The sequence below is a fragment of the Camelus ferus genome, chromosome 25 (assembly GCF_009834535.1).
Source record: "Camelus ferus isolate YT-003-E chromosome 25, BCGSAC_Cfer_1.0, whole genome shotgun sequence".
NCBI classification, from domain to species: domain Eukaryota; kingdom Metazoa; phylum Chordata; class Mammalia; order Artiodactyla; family Camelidae; genus Camelus; species Camelus ferus.
This window is the reverse complement of record NC_045720.1, coordinates 6,332,391-6,353,892: the sequence shown is the minus strand read 5'-3', so window position 1 is coordinate 6,353,892 and position 21,502 is coordinate 6,332,391. Positions and strand designations below refer to the sequence as shown.

At 51.0% G+C, this 21,502-nt stretch overlaps 1 protein-coding gene across 4 annotated transcripts in view; it reads right to left on the bottom strand.

Annotated features, from left to right (window-relative positions):
• The window catches only part of ZFAT (zinc finger and AT-hook domain containing), a 137,564-nt gene that overhangs the window by 5,435 nt on the left and 110,627 nt on the right, over positions 1 to 21,502 (bottom strand). For all 4 annotated transcript variants that reach the window (XM_032467923.1, XM_032467926.1, XM_032467924.1 and 1 more), the window contains 3 exons: positions 19,012 to 19,130; positions 15,905 to 16,031; positions 13,830 to 13,960 (listed from right to left, as the gene is read on the bottom strand). In XM_032467923.1, the coding sequence (XP_032323814.1) occupies positions 13,830 to 13,960; positions 15,905 to 16,031; positions 19,012 to 19,130 (377 nt within the window). The remainder of the gene's footprint in view (positions 1 to 13,829; positions 13,961 to 15,904; positions 16,032 to 19,011; positions 19,131 to 21,502) is intronic.

The following is a 21,502-nucleotide window of genomic DNA, read 5'->3' as shown; positions in this document are numbered from 1 at the left end:
GCGTCCCCGCAGGAGGGGCTGCAGACACTGGATCGAGGTCTGGTTTCAGAGGGACCGCACAGCGTAAACTGCTGCTTGATAGGGTCCTCACACGCAGTCAGGCTCCTGGGAGCATCACCTGATGACGACGGCAAACAGGCAGGCCGGCGAAGGTTCCCGCGGCCAAAAGTGATGGGCAGACAAGGCCAAGAGATGGACACTGAACAAGCTTTGAGATGAGGAACAGGTCTGGGGGGCTGGTGCTTGCTCTGGGCTGCTGCGCGGGAAAGGTGCTGCCTCCGTTGGAGCAGGCGTCTGCGGTTACAAGCCATTAGCACTGGCTCTGCAAGACCGACAGACAGACAGTGGCCTCTGTGTGTGGACACCTCTGAATGGGGAGCCTTTTACTGAATAAGCCACCTGACAGGCCACCTACCTGCTCTCGCCTGTCCGATGCTGAGTTCCCATACACTTCAGATGCCCTCTCGGCACTTTCCTGTTCCACTGAGAATTTAGTATGTCAGACACTCTGCTGGAGGCTGGGAACAGGACCCTGGGCCGCCCACACTCCTGGTCCTGAAAGGACTTGCGGTCCAGTGGAGGGGCGGACAGGGCACTTATTCTGGACCCCCCGGGGCGGGGTGGGTGGGGAGCAGGCCGAGGTTTCCTGAAGGAGTGACGCTGGTCTTAAACACTGTAGGACTCCCAGGAATGTGGGAAGAATGTGAACATCTCCGAAGGTCCCTTCCACTGCAGAAGCTCTCAGGCTGCACCATATGGTGAGAGTTAGAGGTGCAGACCAGAATCCAAACACTCCCCAGACAACAGGGGTGAAAAGGGCCCCGCAGTCCACTCTTCCAGGTGAAAAGCTCCCCGTGTGTGCGTAAGCTCTGGGGAGCGAGCTTTATTTTTTCCAGCAACTAGAGTTTCACCCACTGCTTTAATTATAACTAGGTGAGAGCTTCCTCCCGCATTCTTAAGGGGACCGCAGACCCACTTCACAAGGTTAATAAGTGAGCGCAGTTATTTTCATGACCCTGGGGGAGGTGTGCCGTTGTATTCGTTGGAAACAAAGGCAAGTGTCTGTACTATCCTCAGTTTATAGAGGAAAGAAAAGGTCTAAGTGAATGTGGTTTGTGAAAAAAAAAGCATCATAAATTCCCAACTCTAAATGTATGTACATATATATGGGGCAAAAAAATGGGGGATAAATATTATGTGCAAGAAACTTGCAGAAATGTCAAAAGATACTCACAGGCAGGAAGAAACCATTCCATACATCAATGAAGATTTAAAGCCTTTTAAAAAAGAAAGGCTGCGTGGGAAATGAGGGGGCCTCAGGCGAGGCAGGCATCTTTCATGAGAAGACGGCAAAATGCCTCCCTCTACTCTGTCTTTCTCTTGGTTATAAGGAGATAGCAGATTCCTTTCTTTTCTGGAAATAGAGTCCCCATAAACAGTCCAAAGCCCGGGCTGTAAAGACTGTTGGCTAAAAACAGTCACCAGCAGGCCCTGTGTGTGCGTCCTGGCTCTAGGAGACGCCGCGGGGTCCAGCCAGCCGGCGCTCGGCCGCCCTGCTGAGGCCCCAGACCACTGGGGAGCCCTCCGGCACAGAGTGGCCCTGTGCGCAGGGTCCCCGCCTGTGGGAGACAGGCAGGTCCAGCTCTCTCTGCAGTGACAGAGGAGCTTGGAAACAGGAAGAGAGGTGCCTCCCACTGGCCCCCAGCCGGTCCCAGGATGAGGATGAACGGGCACGCACACTGGCCACACCGACTTAGCAGGCAGCCGGGGTTAGAAGCAGATGCCCGGGCAGCAAGAAGGGGGTGCACGTGGCGAGGACACCTTGTGTTTTTCAGGAGTCTAAGCACAGGTTAGAGTGGTCTCGATAATCGTGTGACTGAGGGAAAAAGAATCCTTCCTTGTACGCTGTAATGGCACGGGAGGGCAACGTGGTCTCCCTTAGCACGTGTGAGAGTGAAGGTGGGGCAGGAGTAGCAGGTGGCACTCACGATTGCTATGCGTGTCACCCCCTCCAGGGGCGGGTATCCCCACCGTCCCCACTCCCCACTGCCCCCGGGAGCTTAACTAGCACACCCCCTCCAAACAATGTTCACATAGCCCCTGGCTTACAGTAGGCGCTCCATACACGCCTGACTTGCATTATCTAGTGTGTGTCCCGGGAGATGTTTTACAGCTGAACAGAAACAAGCACTTTCGCAGGGAAGGGAAGGAGGCAGGCAGAGCCTCTGACCGCCTCTGAATATCTTCCGATATTTAGACAAGTTTATTGTGCCTACTGCTTTGCTTGGGGGACCTCTAAGCACATTAATTGAATTTCTATTCAGCGCCAGGCAGGCATCAGTCGGGGGCTCGGCACCCCTGTTAGGCACCGCGCACAGGGGGACGTGCTTCTCCTTAGAGCCTCGCTGCTGCCAGGTAGCCCGTGCACCTCCCTGGGTCAGCAGGGCTCCCTGTGCTGCTCTCACGGGAGCCCCCGCCACTGCAGTTGGAGAGCACCTCCCTCCACACGTGGCCCAGGAGCCGAGGCCTCCACCCTCCTGATGGTCACCAGATCCCCCAGCCCGACAGGCAGGTGCTGGACAGGGACGAGGGGTGTGATGGGCCCCGCCTGCCTCTGCCACCCCCAGGGGCCCTCTGTGTGCTGGGGTGGTGTGTGGCTCCTCTCCTCAGCTGATGCAGACACCCCACACTCCCACCCAACAATCTGTTTCCTCGAGCAGTTTCTCTCCGTCCTTTCACACAGATGACGCGCAGCCGCCGCAGGGCACAGGGGACAAGAGCCTGGAGCTGGCAGCTGGTCCTCCTGCCCTCCAGAGCTGCAGCCTCGCCTGAGGGAGAGAGACAGACTAAACTCCCAGGGACAGAGCATTTCTGAGTTCTGTTTAGAGAATGTTTATCATAATAAATCATAAACCACTTCAGTTACTCCTCCAACGCATCAAGGTAAGTTCATTTATGGCAAAGTGGGTCCAAGAACAGAACACGGACCTGTCACTCATGTTACTCTGAGCACCAATGCCGTGCTGACGTCCACCCTGTGCGCTGAGCTGGCTAAGATCCGCTGAAGCTCAGCGTGGACACCACGTCCTGCTCATCACCTGCACCATCTCCTTGTTACCTGTCCTCCCCTCTCAGAGGAGGAGGGTCTGCCAACCCTGACCCTCTGGTCGTCTTCCCTCTGCCTGGTCTCGGCCTGTGCCCCTTCCGGCTCAGAGCCCCTCACCCAACTCCCCACTCCTCTGGGCAAGTGGCCGTGTGTGCGATGCTCCTCAGCCTCCTCCGGGGGGTGACCCAGAATGTCCACCAGCTGCACACAGCACAGGGTCGGGGTGTCTCCAGCCACAAACACGTCGGTCTACATAATGCAGCGACACATTAACCTACCTGGACCAAGTCACAGGCTCTTCTACAAAGTGCACGGTGTTTCACCCACCCTGGGACTCCCACTGCTGCACACAGGGCCTAGATGGCCGCATCGATGCCTGCCCGCTGAACAGAAGCTTCCAGAAGCAAAAAGAGTTATGGTTGAATTCTACGAGCCCAGACTGGGGTTAAGGAGCTACATCACTCCTATGAGAGGAGCTAAGATTTAATGAAGACTTAACCAGGGCCAGGCACTCTGCCACCTGCTTCGTTTGCATAATTGCATATAACCCACACATTAGCCCCTCGGGGTAGGTTCCCCATTTCACAGATGAAAAAAGAGGAGTTCAAAGAGGAGAAGAGCTTTGTCCCAGGTCACACACTGTTAAGTGAGGACGCAGGGTCAAACCCAGGCAGCCTGGCTCCCTTTGGGCCACTCGCTGTGCCACTGGCTGTGCTGAGAACTCCTTCTCCGGCCCCTGTGACCTGGCCTGGGTGACCCACAGAATGAGCCCCCAAGTGCTTTTCATCCAGGCAAGGTCTCCATCTCAGAGGCTGCAGCTCCCCTGGCAGGGCACCCACATGGCCAGAGATCACAAGGCTGCTCAGCTAAGTCCCACGCAGGGCCACCTCCCCCCCCAGCCCACCCAGGTCAGCTTCCCAGGTCTGACCCCCACTGGGGCTTCCTGAAGGCCGGTGAAGTCTTTACGATGCGCCAGGCCCTGAGCCAAGTGCTGCAGACCCCAGAGACGAATGAGACCGGCCTCTGCTCTTACCAAGCCTCCAGCCTGATGGGAAGGAAAGGCATGTGAGCAAACAGGCTTCCTAAGATATGGCTGGTGGTACAGCCTCCAGGAACAGACGCCTGCCCTCAGCCCCCATTCTCCCCACCGCCTAGGCGGACGCCCACAGGTGGGAGCAGCAAGCAGCCCAGTGGGCTGGTGAAGATGCAGGGAGAGGCCAGGCCGCTGGGGGAACCAGGAGGCCAGGGTGAGGTCCTACTCTCAGTCTGTCAGAGACTTGCAAGTTACCGGAGGGCTTTAAGTGAGGTACGCTGGGATCTGATCCACATTTTGAAAAGATGGCTCTGTCTGAAAACTGGATCTTAGAGCAGCAGGAGGGAAAGTAAAGAGACACGTGAAGAGCAAGGTCTGTGACCAGGGAGGAAGGCTGACAGCCCAGAGCGAGCATCCACTACACACGCCAGTCACCCGGGGACCAGGGACGACACTGTCTAATTCAGCAGGGGAGCCAGACATTCTGAGTCCCTAACAAGCCCCCTGATGCAGATGCTGCTGGCCTGGGACAGCACTTTGCGTAGCAAGGGCTTGATGGAGGTGGCGACAGGGGACTATTTCAGGTGTGCTGTGAAGGGAGAGCCCACAGCAAGGAGAGAACCTGCTGACAGAGCAGGTCTGGGGCTGAGAGAGACGGCGGCGGGAAGACAGACACCCTGCAGCTGGAGTGGCGAGGGTGCATCTACTGGACAGGGAACCTGGATGGAGAGCGGGCGGGGGAAGATGTGGAGTCCACAGCTCCTGTTTAGGGGAACTCCTCTGGCCAGGAGGGAGCCTGCTGCCCCAGCAGGAACGGAGACAAGAACCAGCCTGCAGCAGCACCGCCCTGGGCCGAACCCAGGGGAGGCCGGGACCAGACCCCTTCAGCTGGGGCTCACAGCTCGCTCCTCCCATCAGGTTGTCATAGCCCAGCCTTTGCCCCAAACCTGAAGCAGACAGTGATCTCAGCCAGCAAGGTGAGGCTGCAGAGAGGAGAGGGAACTCCTGCCTTGGCTGAAGACACAGATTAGGAAACAGGCACTCGAGCAAACAGAAATAAACACAACAGTGTTAAAACTCAAATACCGTGGAATCTGGCAAATCGCATCAACCAAGCTGCAGCTTCTTGGGGCCCAACAGGAAAACTGGGTCTTAAGGAAAGGAAAAGAGAAGTGAGCTTCAAGAGATGGACATCTTCAGGTCGGGTGAAGATGTTTCATATGAAAAAGAGTGTGAGAATGGATTAGGAAAAAAAGCCTTTATTCTCTATTTTTTCAGACAATTTCCCATAATGGCCACAGATATGTTATGGAACTTTCACTTTTAACATTTCACAAAGGAATGAAATGACATTTTCAGTCACTGCTATGGCATAAGAGGGCTCAGCAAGTCTTAGAAGAGCCACGAAAGGAAGGAGTTTTGAATATCAGCCATCAGAAGTTACACCAGAAACAGAAATCTCTGAAGGAAGTTTTATTTAAGACAAAGACAAAGAGAAGATTCCAGCAGCCAAGGGAGAGCTCAGGAAGGCTCACAAGGGACAAGAGTTGGCATTAAATGACAGGGAGAATAACCCACTGCCAAGACCCCGAATGAACTGTCTCGATCTAAGTGCTGGAGGTCACCGTCCAGTGACCGAGAAGAATGTGAAGCATGCAGATATTGGATGAGGCTACCTGTGTGTGTGATTAGGAGCTTGATGTAATTACAGCTGGCAGGGCCCCAGGATCAAATCAATTGTACTGCAAAGTCCTTTAGGCCGAAGCCAAACCTCACCAACCAAAACGTCTGGTTAAAACAGGTTCTCGTTGGAAGGGTTGGGATGAGAGGGAAAAGCAGAGAAAGGAGTCAGTGAGGCTTCAGTATTTACATAATGATCAAAAGGACGGGGAATTAAACAATAAAAGATGTCTATCTGGATTGCAGACATCTGCTCTACCCCAACAGGGACTCCAGAATTAGATCATGTGAGGGTCAGGGAGCACGGGGGACGCCTCTGCTCTCAGCCCTGCAAAGTGCAGCAAATGTGATCGCCTACGAAAGACGCGCGATTCCCTCGCACGGGCCTGCAAAGGCATCTGGGTCCACTGTGACTGTACTTGGATCACGGAGTCAGGGAGCATGGACGGGGTGTGACATTCTCATCACACAACGAGGACGGAGAGAAAACACGAACAGTCACGGATGACACAAACGGCAGTTACCACGAGTGCTTTCAAAACCACATGTACTCGTAACCTTCTGGGAAGATTCCTTAGATGAACCACAACAGCGGCAAAACCATGATAAAGGGAAGGTGGAGCAAATAATCCAGCGCTAGGGCTTCCTCACGGCGGAAAAGAATACAAATCTGCTGTTACAGGGCCTCTCACGCCCCCAGCAAGTGGTCTGAAGACAAGCGAGGTTCTGAGGGAGATGGGGGGACAGAGAGAAAAGGGCTGGTGGCTTTCCTGTTACTTCCATGCCTTCAGTGAAGTCAGGGAGAGGGGTGTTGACAGTGTGAGTCCCACGGTGCCTCGGTGGGAACAAGAGAAGGGCATTCCATTAACTCACCGGTTCTTTGAGCTTAAAAGGATAATAAAATGGGAAGGCTTCACCCAGTCCTTTCCGTGGGCAGGATAAGGACAGAGACCTCAATTCAGCCCCACTTTATTGCAATGCAGGTGGCCAAAATCTTCTATAATCTTTAGAGGATTACAAGGGAATCTGGTGTGAAAATGATTCTTCTGTGTTGCTGTGTTGTTAAATGACCAAATTAATGGAATGGAGTGACTAATTTTAAATGATAACAAAAATAAGGTTTTGTTCCCTCCCATAAGTCACCTTCAGATCCATCTCCCCATTATTTGCCACAAGTCCTACGAGACGGTCAATCCCTACCCCCGAGGGGCAAGAGGCCTGCTCCGGGCTCCCCTTCCAGGTGGACTATGAAGAGCGAGGCCCCTCTCAGGCCAGACCTGCCCCTGAGAAGTCCCTTCCGCAGAACAGCTTCTCCCCACCAGACGCCCCTGTGCAGATGGAAAGTGACAGGCTTTCCGGGGACCCCCTTACTCAGGGCCTTAAGTTAAAAACAGGACAGGCTGGACCCATGTTTCCCTGCAAACAGGCAACTGATGTACGTGGTTGGCCATATAAGTGGATTGCATTTCCTTACAAAAATAATGAACTGCAAATAACAGACAGAAATTCCAGGGTTGGCTGCCAACCAACACACGTCTTCCAGAGAACTGCCCCCGAAACTGCCTCAGACTATGTGCTGCAGGCTGGTGTTCAGGGAGGCTCTGAACTCCTCTCCTCCAGACCAACACGTCCGGACCTCACCCTCCAGCGCCAACCACCCCAGGGGATCTGCGGGAAGATGACAAAGGGCTCGGGGAAGCAGCCAGGAGAGGGGTTTTTGTTTTGTTTTAAACTAGCAGTTAAAGCATGTGGGAAGAACACTTGGGATTTTGAACAAGATGATGGCAGCCTTAATTCTGCACCACGCCCACCCGGCTGAGGGTATGGGGAGTGGGGAAGGGGACGGGGTGCCTGCAGGTCTCAGGTGGACTTCATTGCTCCTCCCTGGGGTTCCCTCCACTGGCGCGGGCTGCTGGCCTGGAAGCATCCAGCACATGGAGGGCAAACAACGAGCAGGGGAGGCAGTCCCGGGAGGCTCCGTAGAGCAGCAGGACCAGGACAGAGGCGCAGGCTCACTAGCAGAGTGTGTGCTCATCACAGTCCTGCGGTCCAGCTCCTCCACGGGAGGCAGAACAGTGAGGACCACGTGGTTGCTCTTGACCAGGGATGAGAGCGGAGCATCGGTACTCAGGGGAGGACCCCCGAGGGCCTGCATGGCTCTGTTTGCCTCTCCTCAAACTGTGACTCTTTACAGGACCTGCAAGGTGAGACTCATTCCTGAGCCCTGAAGGGAAATGTCAACTATGATAGAAATGAGGCTCTCCCCAAGTAAGTGTGCTCCTGAGAAGCTGCCCCATCGCCCTGGAATCTGCAACTCAAAATCATCTCTATGACGACTGAGTATCTCAGTAAACAGCAACCTGGTCTAACAGGAACCTTCCACCGACAGACGCTGTCATACTCTGAGATGCACTATGTGGACATGTGTGATGGTTAATGTTATGTGTCACCTTGCCTGGGCCACGGGGTGCCCAGATATTTGGTCAAACATGACTCTGGGTGTTTACAGATGAGATTAACATTTAAAGGAACAGGCCAAGTAAAGCAGGTTGCCCCTCCTAATGTGGACCTCGTCCAACCAGTCGAAGGCTGACTAGATCGAAAGGGCTGACTCTCCCTCAAATAAAATGGAATGCCTCCTGCCTGACTGCCTCCGAGGTGGACACTGGATTTTTCCTGCTCTTGGATTCCTGTGGAAACTTCAGCTCTTCCCGCATCTCAAGCCTGCTGGCTTTCAGACTGGAATTCACATCATCACACCATCAGCTCTCCTGGCTCTCAGGCCTTCAGACTTGGGCTGGAACCTACACCAACTGCTCTTGGGTCTCTGACTTGCTACCTGCAGGTCTTGAGACTTGTCAGCTTGTCAAGCTTCATCAGTGAGCCAAGTCCTTATTTTATACATATATACACACACATACATATATAATAAATATATATAATATAAAATACATACATAAATATGCAATGTAAAAAATATATATCCTAATTTTATATATATGTCATACATAGAGAGAGACACACACATGTATAAACATACAAACACACACACATATATATCTACACACACACACACACACACACACAGGCCCCATTGATTCTGCTGGTTCTGTTTCTCTGACTAACATGCTGTGTTTCCTCACAGGGGCTCAGCAGGGTAGGCATGATAACTAAGTCTCAGAGAAGCAGGCTCGACAAAGTGCGAGCCCCTGGACAGTGAGGGGGTGTCCTGGCCTGTTCACACAGGGCACGTGGACTGAAAGACTATTTTTTTTTAAAAAGCAACACGGATGAATGATCTGAGTCACTTTACCTGTGGCTCAGGAACCCTTCTCCCAGCCAGGGCCCCCTCCACCCGCAGAGGGTGGCACCCCACGATGCACCAGCCCCACCAACCACTGCTGTTCAGGGGTAAACGCTCAGCAGTTACAAGGAGTACTCAAATTTAACTCAAAAAGGCCCTAGATTATCATAAAGGCACCCTGTTGAGTCAGCCCGACCTTAAGAGGAAGACGCTGTGCGATTATAAGCTTTCCTCACTCTCCACAGACAGACACCCCAGGGAAGAGGAGGGGGGCACGGTGCAGCTGCTGACCTGGTGGACCCAGACATGGAGGCCACGACCAGTGTGCAGGGGTCTGGGAGAGCTTCAAGTTGCTCTGCTGAACGCCAAAAGGCCAGAATGCTCAGTGCAGACGCACTGCTTGGGTTCTGTGACTAAATGGAAGAACCTAGAAATTGTGATCTGTTAAAAATGCCAACGTGCCTTCAAGAGGGCAGCACAGGTCAGAGAGCCCACAGCAAAAGGACGTGAGGCTCAGAGAAGCGACGTGAAGCCGTGGGCTGCCTGGTCTCATCCTTTTTCTACTGGCCTTTGAGCTAAAGAGAGAGGCCAGGCTGGGGCACTTACCACCCCGTGGTGACAACAGAACATGTCATTTAACCTAAGCGGAGCCTCATCTGCCACCTCACCCTGTCTCCGGTCACCAGCACTGACCACCAGCTCCCGCTCCCACCTCAGCCTGGAACCCTGCCCCACCCACCTCCCAGCTACCCTCAAGACTCTGTTCAGACACCAGGGCGTCCACAAAGCCCTCCCTGCCCAGCACCTGCTCCCACCACAGACCCAGGTTCAAGCTGGGCCACTCCCCGTCCCCAGTGAGCCCCCAGCACTCTCGCCTGACCTCCCCGAAGCAGTCATTACTCTCCGCTGAAACTGCCTGTTTAAGGTCTGTGTTCTCCAGACCCCTTGACCAGTCCTGCTTATCTTTTTCCATCTCACCTCTAACGTACTACTTACTAACGTATTTATTACACGTGTGTGGACTAGCTCTTGCCCAAAGGTAGACTGTAACCTCCTCGACCGTACCGCTCATCCGTTCTGTCCCCTGCAATGCCCCCCGTGCTGGGAACAGCACCTGGAGGGTGGGAAGCTTGGGGGCTGTTTGTTGGATGAAAGAATAAACCACTTCCCTCACTAGACAATTTGCCCCTTGAGAGCAGGAGCTGTCTTAGCCCTGCAGCCCAGAGAGGCAGGCAGAATAATGCCCCCCACCCCACCCCCCGCCAAAGAGTGAGCGTCCTCGTCCCCAGACCTGAGAGCGGTTCTCACGTGGGCGTGAGCTGACGTGCCTGGGCTGATGACCCTGAGACGGGGAGATCATCCTGGATTATCCGGACAGGCCCAGTGTAGGTACAAGGTCGCTTAGGAGGGAGGATGGGGTCAGGCCCAGAGAGGCCAGTGGGACGAGGGAAGCAGGGGTCAGAGTGAGGGGACGTGGGAAGACCGAGCTCTGGAGATGGAGGAAGGGAGCCCCGGGTCAAGGAGTGCCGGGACCCCCCGGCCAGAAGAGGCAAGACGGGAGTCCTTCCCAGAAGGAGGGCAGCTGTCCGCGCCTTGATTTTACCCAGTGAGACCCATTTCAGACTTCTGACCCCCTGAACCATAAGATCATAAATCTGTGTTGTTTTAAGGCTCTGAGTTCGTGGTGATTTGTTGCAGCTGTGAAAGAAACGAACGCACTGGGGACCGAAGGTGAAGCGGTCGCGCAGGGAACGTCCGCGAAACGCACGCCGGAAATTTCTAGTACGATGTCGCTTTCAGTCTCGAAAATAAATGTTAATCCATAAAAACAGCAAAGAGTGAGTGAAGCCAAGAGCCAAACTTGGTGATGGTTGTTATTTTTGTAGGTCTTTCTTTTCCTTTAAGTGACTAATTTTGACTCAGAGATGCTTATGACAATATTTCCCCTATGCTGGTAGGTCTTACATTTAACCTACTTAGGCAGTTTTATTAATCAAATGTACGTTTCCCCCTCATAAAACCCTAAAGCAAGATTAAAAAAAAAAAAAGAAACCAGTTTATTTAATAAAAACTGGTCTTAAATGCAAAAGTAACTGCACTTAAAGTCGTCACGTGACTCCTGCGGGTGAGGCACGTGCAAGGATTCCTCTTTCTGAACATTTCCAAATGCTCCCTCCCCACGAATCTATTTTTAATGCTGACACTTGATGAAAGAGAGAAGTGACAGGAAATCACTGAGGACTTACTTCTGTGTCCAACTGAAAATTTAACTGGTCTGAATTATGAGCCAAATCTTTCCCATGTCTCATTAAAAAATGAGAAGAAAACAACTTAAGAAATGTTTTTCTCAGCTCTTAGCTTTCCAAACCCCTCAGCCTAACTCCCAGTCCTGTTAGTATGTTCACCCTAGAAACCAAAAACTCTTAAAAACCGGAGATTAATAGATACATTTCAATCATCACTGAAAAACTTAAGATACGTAGGAGTCTTTTCAGTTTACACTAATACATCATGAAAAAATTATCAACAGAGCATATAATTATTTTTTTTTTAATATGGGAAAGAAATCTTGAAAGTTTTAAGCAACTGGAACCAATTCACGTACAATCCAGAACTTGTTTCGGTCCTTTGGAATATCTCCAAACGCAGTTATTCAAGACTGTGTTAAGCAGTGGCACTCCTCTGAGCGCCGTGTTTTCAATAAGCCCCGAAGACGGGAAGGTGCCCCTGTTTTCTGCTGCCGCGAACACATTGCACCTGTTTACACTGGCTGTACCGGATGCTTATCTGCCTTATCCCTCCTCATGCTGTCAGTCTAATGCCTCGAAGCGCATCCAAGCTGTATGCTAAACCTGCACCCTCATGTATCACTGCCTCGCCTGCGATGTGCCATGAATCATGTCTCCAAGGAGCAGCAAGCCAGTTCAGTTCCTAGAAGGAAGGTGCAAGTCACAGTCAGTGGCGCCTTCCTGCAGTTCTCAAAGGGATTTGGCATGTGTGAAACATCCAGCGTTCTCCTGATACCATCACACGAAGACCCTTCCTGAAGTGCCAGGTCCAGCTCAGGACCCCACGTGCCACGATGCACACGAGTCTCAGAAGAGATTTTTAAGACAATGTGAAGACTGCAATCTAACAAATACAAAGAAAAGCTGAAAGGCTGTTTGGCCAAGAGGCGTATGAATCTGTTCCCAACCAGTGAAGAACACCAGGCCCCTGCAGACAGAAACATCAAACTCCCACTGCCCGACTTCTCTCCGGGGTCTTGTTGAGAGAAAGCAGATGAATGGAGGAGGGTTTCCAGAACATGCAGTCCAAACACTCATCTAGACGTGCTAAGTCTTGTCTGTGGATCCAGAAACCCAGAGTTAAACCAGAATGCCTAATTCCCCGGAGAATTCCTTAGCCTGAAGTTCATACTTTGCACTGTGGCCTGGGCACACTTGAGGGGACAGTCATGGAGACAGCATTGGGAAGTCTACTGATTTATCAAAGGCCAGTCACTGGGGATACATCACCCAGGGATGTGAGAGCTGCATTAAGAAACAACTTTCTTTGTTATTTGCCAAGAAAACCTTACCGCTTCCACCGTTAACTGTTTCAAGTTTCCTCCTTGTCTTTTATTATAAAATTCTGTATCAGTTGTACAGCAGAACTTGGATAATTCTAGTAACATACACCTCTCCCACATCTCCACTCAAACGTCAGGGATCTGCCCCAGTAACCTTTTACGAAGCAGCCCCCAGCCCACACCCCTTGGCCCACACCCTTCCCCCGCCGTTCACCATTTGACATCCTTTAGGTCTCACTTAAGTATTTTATCTTTTTCTCACTAGAGTAACCACGTTGATGGGAAACACTGGAACCCTAGCAAGGAGAACACTGCAGGCACTTCCTAACACTGAGTGAATCACTAGAAGAATGGAAAAACCGTGTAGAACTCTATGGCCTGAGATTCAACCTTCTCCATGAACTTGAACTTTGATTCTAAATTATACACCCTGGGTTTGCCCTGCTTCTGATGTGCTTACTCTTGTTTTTTGTTTTGTTTTTTTTTTTAAGTATTTGTGTAAGCCAGCTTAAACTTTTGTACAACGAGGGAGACAGTAGAGAGAGAGGTATGGACAGATAAAAGGATGATCTGATTACAGATTACTGCACACACTGCATTCTAGCAGGTGGTGAGGTCTGTCCTGAGGTTAGAGCCAAACAGTATAACAACCAAGTAGAGTAACCTTTATTCAAAAACTGGTCATCTTCTTCCGGTCAGTCACCCTGGGTTGACTGGATCAGGTGATGTTTCATATTTAAAAGGCCAGTCTGCTGGGAGACCCTCCTGGCTTCTCTGGCCCCAAGGCCCCCACCTGTTCCACTGACTCATGCCTTAGGCACCGAGGCTGCTTTTGCCCATAGGTGTGTCCAGATGTGCCCACATCACGCTCATTTCACTCTGGGATTGCTTTCATTCAGAAGGAATGAGTAAAGTTTCCAGAACTTTTTGAAATACACTACACCTTCCCCCACAACACACCCGCCACGCAGAGCTACTGCAGACACAATCCCATAATAACCGGAGGCGGAATAAGAAAATGCCTGAGACTAGACCAATTTTGTTCCAAATTCTACCCCAGCTAAGTTAGAGCCCTGAAAGCTTCCGGGGGCAGGAGAGAGGGTGTGTGCAGTGTGAGGAGAGGGCACGGTCCTACCTGTTTCACGACGGTCACCGTCCCTGGCGCCATGGCAACCACCGAGGCAACGGCGGTGGCATCGTGGGTCTCGGTGCCCAGCTCGATGATCTGCTGGAGGAAGTTCACGGCTGTGGGGTCAAGCCGGTCACCTTACCGGGAAGAAGCACACAGGGGACCGTTAAGGCCACGGGCAGAGAAGGTCACTGAAGGCAAAAGGAGCTCTTACGAGAGGCCATTCTTGGGCGGCGCCCTCTCCGGGGATGCACGGGGCCTGAGCAGGCGCTCATGTTGACAACAGAAACACTGTGGGTGGTACCTCATAGCTTACAATGCACTTTCTATAAAACATCTCAAGACTCTAGGCCACCTGTGAGGAGAGGACCCTGTGACGATATTATCCTCATTTTACGTCACTTCACTGCAAAAGACCGAAAAGACTTGCCTTGGGCCATTGGGTCAGTTATGTCATGAAGCCAGGGCTCAAGCCCAGATATTCTAAGTCCAAACTTGTTGATACGGGACTGCCTCTCAGAACAGAACTCCTGAGATGCTCCAGCTAGGGCGTTAAGCTGCAGAGCCGGCTCCCTGGAGCACGGCCACAGGAGATGGTCAGGGCCCGTGCGCCAGATGAGCGGCCTCACATACAGGCATGGCACTGAAGGATGTCTCTATTACCCAGCCCGTGGGCTTTAGCACCCTAACCCCATTCAAGCTTGGGCTTCTCTTTAATCATCTCAAAAGACTGGAATCCACATCATCAGGGCGGCTGCTGAGTGTGCCCTGCCTGCTCTCACCATCTGCTTGGCCATCTGTGAGGCTCCCGAACACGGCACTCTGACCCTGATCATTAATTCACTAAGAGGGAAATTACTGCCTGATCGCCAGGTTAGCATAATATTATGACATCTCCCCCCACGTCTGCACCCTCCTGGCGGCTCTCTGCAGGCCACGTTCCAGTGTGAGCCTGTGTTCCAGCGCCCTGCACCTGTGTGCTGTACGCCAGCCCAGCATCCCCCTACGCACACACCTACACACACACACACACACACTCCTTAAGGGGAGTGTTTCATCTGTGCCTGGCAGCCAACCACTCTGAATACCCAAAAACTAAATAAAATATTTACCTTAAAAAACATACTGACATAAGAGTTTAATTCCTCATCCAGCTACTCCCTCAATGACTGTCGAGCCCATGCTGTCAGCCAGGAACATGGTTCCCAGTGGGGACGAAGATCTAACCCTGCCTCTCCCTCCTCCGAAGGGGCTCAGGGTGACTGAGACAGCCTGTAAGCAAATCCTTGCAGCACCTGGTCGGTTCCCCATCAGAAGGGGCAAACAGAGAGCACTGTCAGAAATTCGGGTGGGCTCCTGGGAGATGAAGATGCATTTGCCTTAAAAAGTGCTGAGTGGGAGGGGCCCAGACTGGGCCCGGAGAGCCCTGGAGCATGTGAGGAAAAGAGAAGGGCCTGGCCTGGAGAGCACAGCCCAGAGAGGGCAGAGACACATGCAGGGTGGCCAGGACCAGAGCCGGCGGGCCTGGAGCTGAGCTGTCTCCTGAGCTGGGCGGAGACACAGAGAGCCTTTAGAAGGAGGGAGAGGGTGAGGGTTTGTCCACGGGGGATGAAGACAGACAGGCTGTCCTTGCAGGGCTTGAGTGGTCATTGAAGTCACGAACATGAAGGAAGGAGGGAGACTAGAATGGAGGTGATGCCCCAGAGAGAAGTCAGGGGCCCCACATTCCAAGACCAGCTCCAACACCCAAAGAGTGGGTGACCCCCCAGCCAACCATTGACAAGGAAGCAATCTCCTGAATCCGTGAAGTGAGGACAGTCAGAACTGCTGCCCTCGTAGACTGTCCTGGGATGTGACAAGACGTGTGGACGCCAGCACCGCCGTTACGCAGCACTGCCTCCCTTGTGGCTCAATTCTAGAATCAAGAGATCGCTACCTCCAGGCTTGACATGGGACCGCTCCTGTGGTCCGACGCAGCCGAAGGAGATGAACGGACAGACACCATTCACTCACACATCCATTCATCCTCCATCAGGGCCCGGTTCTAGGGTGACAACGGGAGGCAGGGAGCGCCGTCTCACCGCTCTCTGAGGTGTATCTCAGGTCCTGGAGCGCCGCCACGGCCGCCTGCGTGCCCTGAACGTCCTCCTCCGCCTCTGTGATGTGCAGGTACTGCGTGGAGGGCTCCTCGGGAGTCTCGGTTGCTGGCTAAATAAAAACATGGCATCATCTGTGTGCTCTTCTAGAGGGTCACCTCTTCCCCAGAAGTCCCAGGATAATGTCTTAAGACAAAACAAATGTACACAAGCAACGCCTTGCAACATCTCACTCACCTGGCGCCCCTGAGAAATTAGTGCTCTGATAAAAACATACTTTCCAAAGAGAAAACTGCTCTTCGCAAGTGCCAACACTTTTTAAAACCAGCTTTGGTGGAAAACACATTCTTGCCTTAGGGAACAGAGTATGCTGTTCATAATTAGAGATCAGACAGGCGCAGAGATCCCTGAATGTGCTCTTCTAGCGTCCCCTCTGCCTTCTCCCTCTGCCACCAACACTGCCCCCGTCTTCCCTGTGCCAGGGGCCTCCCGCCCTGAGGCCCACAGAGGACAGGCCCAGCGGTGGGGGCACCGGGAGGGCGGAGAGGGCGGTTCATCACTCACATACGTCGAGTTTCCAGCACAGGGCCCGGCACATAGTAAGATCTCAGCAAGTCTTAGCTATCCGTGCCCTTCTTATTTTTATATGAAGGACTGATGCGTGAAACTGCCCACAGGAAATGTGTGTATGCAAACTCAGGATTCCTGAGCACAGGAGGAGCCTGAGCGACACTCACAGTGTCTCACACCCATGGCAAGAAGAGGTGGGGTGGGATTTTCACAAGCACCAGATGTTAATAATCACTTCCTTCTGAAATCCTAGGGCAGGAAGAATGGATGTGACCAACAAAGAAGAGCAAAAAGGAGGTTTTACGTAATATTTATAGGCATCGAAGTTACCATGCTCTATAAGCACTTATCAGCTACTCACACAGGTTCAGAATAGAATGTGACTATTCTTTTACAGCCAAGTGGTCAAGTTCATTTAGGTGTTTCCAGCCTGACATACTGTAGACACCCAATAAACAGTGATGAATGCAGAAATGAACAAGAAGTAAGAATATTTCCTTTTAAGGACCAGTAAGCAACATATTGGTCAGCACTGACCGGATCCAGGGGTCGGCTGAGCCGGTGATGAACAGGACATTTATTATGTGTGAGGCTGATCATGTTTTCAGATATTCAAGGTCATCTGCATTTCTTTCCCTATGATCCTTTCTTATTTCAAGCCCATTTTCCCATTGGGTTGTTGATCTTTTTCATCAGTATTTCTAGAAGCCTTTTATAATATAAAGATATTCATCCTTTTCTCTGTGATATGACTGAAAGTACTTTTTGGCCATTTGCCTCTGTGAGTGCTTTTTTTCAGTAGTATATGTATATTTTTATTGAAGGACAGTCACTTTACAATACTGTGTCAGTTTCTGGTGTGCAGCACAGGGCTTCAGTCATACATGAACATACATACAATCGCTTTCATATTCTTTTTCATAAGTTACTACAAGATACTGAATTTAGTTCCCTGTGCTCTACAGTATGAACTTGTTTATCTACTTTATATATAAACTTTATTGGTTTTTTTTAACATCAGTTTAAAATTTTTTTTGCACGTAGTCAATTTTTTCAGTCTTTTCCCTAATTGAATCTGGATTTTGAGGATAGCTACAAAAGGTCTCCATACTCCCAACTTATAAACGAATTCACTTCTGTTTTCTTCTGGTCTTTGCAAAAGACCTGTTTCTTTACGTTTAAATCTCTGATCCTTTAATCTGCTGCTTACTGTGTATAGCAGACTTCATTTATTCTTTTAGATTTTTCAAAACCATACTCCTGTCATCTACAGAAAAAGACACTTCATTTCTTCCCGTCCGATTCCTATGTCTCTGTTTACTCTGCTTCCGCTGACGCACCAGCTGATGCCGCCCGCGGGATGTGAAGGAGCAGGGCGCCCAGGGCGTCCTCCTCCTGTTCCCACCTTTGACGAGAAGCCCCCTCACCTAAGATGCCGGCTTTTGGGCTGAAACGCATATATTTCGCTTTTCGTCTTTAAGACGTATTCGTTGAATTCTACTTTACTGCCTGTTTTTAATCAGTGGATGCTGAACTTTGTCAAATGCCTTTTCTGCATCTGTGAAGATGGTCAGTTCATTTTCCTCCCTAGTTCTAGTATGATGATGGATTATATTAACGTGTTTCTTCCCACCAGACCACCCTTCCTTCGCATTCTGGAGTAAGTCCCGCGTTGCCATGTATTATTTTTCTCACGCGTTGCTGGATTTGTTTCACAGCCCTTACACTTAACCACTGGGGCTCCAGAAAGTCCTTAGAAAGTGGTTCTCAGCTGGAGGTGATTTTGACTCCTGGGGAACACTGGCAATGTCTGTGATGTTTCTGGTTTTCACAGCTGGGGATGCTCTTGGAAGCTGGCGGGTAGAGGTCAGTGATGCTCCTGAGCACCCTAGGGTGCCCAGACCTCCCCTACAGTGCTGAGCCGTCCCCAATGCGAGTTCAGCAGGACCGCGCCTGCGCGGCTCTACCTAAGGTAACCTGCAGTTAGTCCGCGGTGTGACCGCCGGTACTTGAAAAGAGAAACAGCTACTGGCTTTGAAAACACAGCTACTAGTTTTTATGTAATTCAGCCAGGAGACTGGTTCCAAAACTGATGGGGAAAACAAAGGTGACAGGTAGGAGCAGGTGCATTCGGCAGAGGGGGAGGCAGCCCAGAATCAGGCAGTGGGCCCTTCCCGGCTCTCCAGGTGAGGACCGGCCATGTATACCCTGTTGTGCGTTCTTCCTTCAGATGCAGCATCTGGAACTCCAGATTTATGAGGACAGAAGTGAAAATGTCCATGAGAGTCTCACAGACATTCACAGACCAGCCTAAACACAACCCAGGCTGAGAAGGCACCTGAGTGGCCCGGATCTCGCCCCGAGGCACCCCTCAGGAAAGAGACAGGCTTGAAAAGATTTCTAAGTTTCCCCACAGGAAAACCCACTGCTCTGAGGACTGGATGACTGTGCCCAGCCCGGAGCTTGCCCACTTTGTCGCTGTGTTCAGGAAAGGCATGATCAAGGCGTGCTTTAAAAAGTACCTCCCACTTGGGATCTCCTTCGTTCTCCACCAGCTTCAGGCCATGCTTGTTCTTCAAGTGCCTGTTGAACTCCCACTTGGTGCCGTATACGAAGCTGCACACGGGACACTTCAAACCACCTGGAAGCACAGACAGAGGTGAAGAGAAGGGTTCACAGCACCCAGACACGCAACAGCTCCGCTCCCAGCCAAGTGCCTCAGATCTAAGGAGCGTGTGTTTTTGTCTCCAGTACTTACTTCCACGCCAAGCTTACCTTCATATTCGACAGAATAGCAACAGTCTGTGTTTTGCAGGGTAGAGATTTTAAAACCAATGTGTTTCTTTTCCTTTTTCCCTTTTTGAATGAGAATTTGCAGAGAACCTAATATGCACTTAATATTCTAGGTGCCAGAGAAAAGTAAGATGGGTAACAGAAGTCCCTCAGCCGAGTGCATAAGCAGCTTAAATCATCTTTTCATTCAAAAATAACAAATAATTTAGAAAGCAAAAACATAACTGAAGGGCAATGGGTGCTTTTCTCAGTCTCCTCTGTCCCAGAACACTATGACCAAGGGCCAGATTCCCAGGCTCCTTCACATCAGAAGCCGAGCCAGGGGTACAAACCCCCATGTGGAAATCCCAGCAAAGGACAGAAGAAGAAGCTGGTCGTATTCTGAAATGTCACTATTTGTTTAACTGATTAAATTTTACACATGTTCCAGGAAGCGTTTGGATGCTTTAATTAAGAGAATATAGAACTTCAGGATAAAAAAAAGCCAAAAAACCAAAACACCAACCGAGAGTCACACAAAGACTATCTTTCTAAACTTACAGCAGAAGCAGCAACTAAATTAGAAATCGGACAAAAATCACCTATTTATTTATGTTTTTATTGCAGTATAGGTGATTCACAGTGCTGTGCTCATGTCAGGCCTACAGCAGCGTGCCTTAACAGCCGTGCTTTCAGAAGCGAGCTCGGGCTGCGCCGGAGGCTGGCTGGGCCCTGGCATCAGGCCCCCAGGCCCCCGGGACGCGGAGCAGCCGCAGTCAGGCCACGTGCCGGCACCATCAGGCCTCCACCCCGAGCCGGCCGGGCGGTGCGGTGGGACCGCCAGGCCCCCAGCTGGCCTGCCTGCAGCCGCCATTGGTCGTCTCTCCGCCCAGCATGCAGACTGGTCTTCAAAGCATAAACGGAATCACATTTCTCTCAGGTGTAAAACCCTCCCATGGCCTTTTGTCACACCCGGAATAAAATCCCAGCTCCTTGCTGTGGCCTGTGTCTCCGATGTGACCGCGTCCCCGCCTCCCTCTCTGCCTGGTCTCCTCCCTTCTCCCTCTCCTCTCCTCCTCTGTCTTCTGCACTCACCAAGCTCCTGCCCTTCTCAGGACACCTGCTGCTGTGGGGCCTGTTGCCAGTCTTTCTGTTAACTCTGCCCCTGTCCCTGCTGGACCTGCCGTGACCTCCTGTGTCCTCCCAGTGGCAGACATTAATTTTCTTGCTCCCTGGGGCACTAAGGAGGGAGCAGAGGAATTCTGTCTTGACGACAGCTTGTCTTAATACACTATATACGAACTAGACACATCTCATGGGGATACATAATTTAAGCATCTCCTAGATGCAGTTAGGACGTGCTAGGTCTCCCGAACCAATTCCACTCCAGCGGACCTTAGAGAGCACGCTCCATGACTGGGGTTTGTCTGTCACCTGAGGTGGGGAGTGATTCCCCAACCTGCCACGAGCAGAAAGGGAAGCCAACTCAAGACAGCTGACAACGCGACCCCTCGAGCCTGCAGCCCCTAGGCCAGGAGGGCACAGGAGAGCAAGCGGGTCCGGCGGACGTGGGCGTGGAGTCAGCACAAAGACTGGCAACAGACACCAAATCCCGAACTTCCAGAATATTCTACAGAGAAAACAACTCAAACAGATGCTTGCTTTCTGAAACTCAAACACACTACACTTTTTTTATGCAAAATCAAACGAGCTTGTTCCTTCTTGCCCAGAGGATAATTAAACTTAGTTTCTAACCTTCTTTGTTATCACTTATTAAGCATCTAGGATGACGTATATTAAAATCCTCCAAGGCATGAGAACCACCACCTTTTCTTTTGGTTAAGCTGACGCTGATTCTATAAAGACTTAAAATGAGGCAATGAACACAAGCAAACTACCTAAGGTTAAATTTAGGCCTTAAAATGAAATTAAAGATTCCTTCTGGGGTATCCTTTAATGGAAACTAATTTAGGGAGAAAAACATCCTTATACTATGTTTAAATTAAAATTAATATGAAAGTTCCCCCACATTAATTAAAACTACAACCTTTGCCACGGTGACTTTAATTAAAGAACAACAAATGGAAATATGTAATCTAGACCAAACGTGTAACTGCACCAGTTAATTGACATCAAAGCCGAGAAAAATTAATTTCCATTTCAATTCATTAAATTCTTAGGCAACATTCAGTAAAGGTCACAGGAAGACTTGGTGAATTTACTTGCAGCATTGATATTAAG